The sequence below is a fragment of the Marmota marmota genome, unplaced genomic scaffold (assembly GCF_001458135.2).
Source record: "Marmota marmota marmota unplaced genomic scaffold, marMar, whole genome shotgun sequence".
Taxonomy (NCBI): Eukaryota; Metazoa; Chordata; class Mammalia; order Rodentia; family Sciuridae; genus Marmota; species Marmota marmota.
The window spans coordinates 940872-942687 of NW_026000108.1; the positions used below are offsets into that span (position 1 = coordinate 940872).

Sequence of the window (1816 nt, forward strand, 5' to 3'; positions counted from 1 at the left end):
TTTTTTTTTTTTTTTTTTTTTTTTGTTGAGACATGGCCTCGCTGTGGTGCCTAGGCTGTCCTTGAACTCCTGGGCTCAAGCGATCCTCCAGTCTCAGCCTCCTGAGTAACTGAGAAAACAGGCATGTGCCACTGTACCAAGCAACGTTTTTTATTTTTGGTAAATTGAGTAAGCCACATGCCTGACCCAGGTGTCTGAGTAACTTGATGAAGGTGGGACTGTACTGTGTCCACTAAGCCCCCAGGCCTTAAACCTGGCTAGGCCAAGTCAGGTGTTAGTCTTCTGGCTATGTTTGTGTATATGCATCTTTAAAGAGAAATGTGGTGTTGTGTCTTAAGTGGTCTACACTGTGTCTCACACTGGTGGGTTCATTAAGGAGAGTTGGCTCTGTGGTCCTGGAGGTAGGTGTCAGACCTGCCTGTGCACAGCTCTGGGGCCTGGCTGCCTACCAGCCCTCAATTGTCCTGGAGGGGTGCTAGCCTCGCCACTCTTCCCACAGGGTGGACAGCCATGTGGACTCCCATGGGTGTGTCCTGAGCCTGGATTCCTCTGCTCCTCTTGGCCACACTCTCCACACCTAGTGTCCTCTTCTGCCCCTTGGCGCTTCAGCCTCATGGCCACCTTGCTATTCCTCTGGGACTACTTGGCCACCTCCTGTGCCAACTCCAGTCTCCATGTAGAGCCACGCCCCTCTGCAGCTGTCCTGAGCAGGGATCTCCCTACCTCCTACCCCCTTCTCAGACTCCACCCCTTCACACCTTGTTTCTGACAATACAGGGCTTGGGGACTTGGGGGCATGGGTTGTGCTGTCACTGGTCCCTGGGACCAAGGGGCTGGTTCCAGGGGAAGAGGACCTGTGAGTGCCGAGGATTCAGTGGTAGACCAAGGGCATGTGTGAGTGTGGGTCCCCTGGACAGCTATAGGGACAGTGAGCACCAGTGGCCAGCGGCCTCCACCCTGTGGGAGTTCTCGGGAAGGTTTGTGGACACATGGCCAGAGGGCCTTTGGGGTGAGCAGCTACCCTTGGGTAGCTCAGAGGGGAGCGGCTGGTCCTCCAGCTGTATAACCCTTGCAGGTTAGGCCAGGAGCCCACTGTGTATGTCACTCATGAAGGACCATGGCTGTGTTTGCTTGCACACTTGGGTGGAGAGGCTGGGCTGTGTAGAGCAGGGAGGGGTATGCCAGGAGGCAAGATAGCCTCCCAGCCCTGGGTTGGGCATCCAACGCGGTTAGAGTTGTTTTGGAGGGCTTGGGGCAGCGCTCTTCCAACCCTGGTGAGCCCAGCTTCTGCTTTGCCTGTCCCCCAACAGGCCCTGCCCACCAGAACCTCCAGGGCCAAGGACCGACTCCCTGTGAGCCTTGACCCTGGCCTGAGCACTGTGAGTGTGGGCCCTTAAGGATGAAAGTGCACACTGAAATATGCCAAAACATTGTTTTTCAGACATGCAAGAAAGCACTTCAGTCAGGCTGAAGGGAGCCAGCTGGATGAGGTCCGCCAGGTCATGGGCATGCTGGCCTTCCCGCCAGACACACACATCTCCCCTTACAAGGTAATGTCCATTCTCCTGTTCTCTGGGTTCCTGTGGGCCTCCAGGGTCAGGGCATCCACATAAGGTGGTTAGCTGCTGTTCCAGCTCTTGAGGGCCTGTCTGCCAGCTGGTCTGCTGTTGCCCCTCCTGCTTTATTCCAGTTCTGATACAGGATTTGAGTGGTAGGTTTTAGGAGCACTTCAGCCTGGCAGATTTGGCCCTGGACCGCCCCCCCCCCCACCCTCCTCTCCTCGCCTCTTCACTCTTCCTGTCTTCCCTGGCATGAT

General features: G+C 56.0%; 1 protein-coding gene across 4 annotated transcripts in view; it reads left to right on the plus strand.

Annotated features, from left to right (window-relative positions):
* Maea (macrophage erythroblast attacher, E3 ubiquitin ligase) overlaps positions 1-1816 on the plus strand; it is a 37822-nt gene that overhangs the window by 32225 nt on the left and 3781 nt on the right. For all 4 annotated transcript variants that reach the window (XM_048784021.1, XM_048784020.1, XM_015481864.2 and 1 more), the window contains one exon: positions 1442-1550. In XM_048784021.1, the coding sequence (XP_048639978.1) occupies positions 1442-1550 (109 nt within the window). The remainder of the gene's footprint in view (positions 1-1441; positions 1551-1816) is intronic.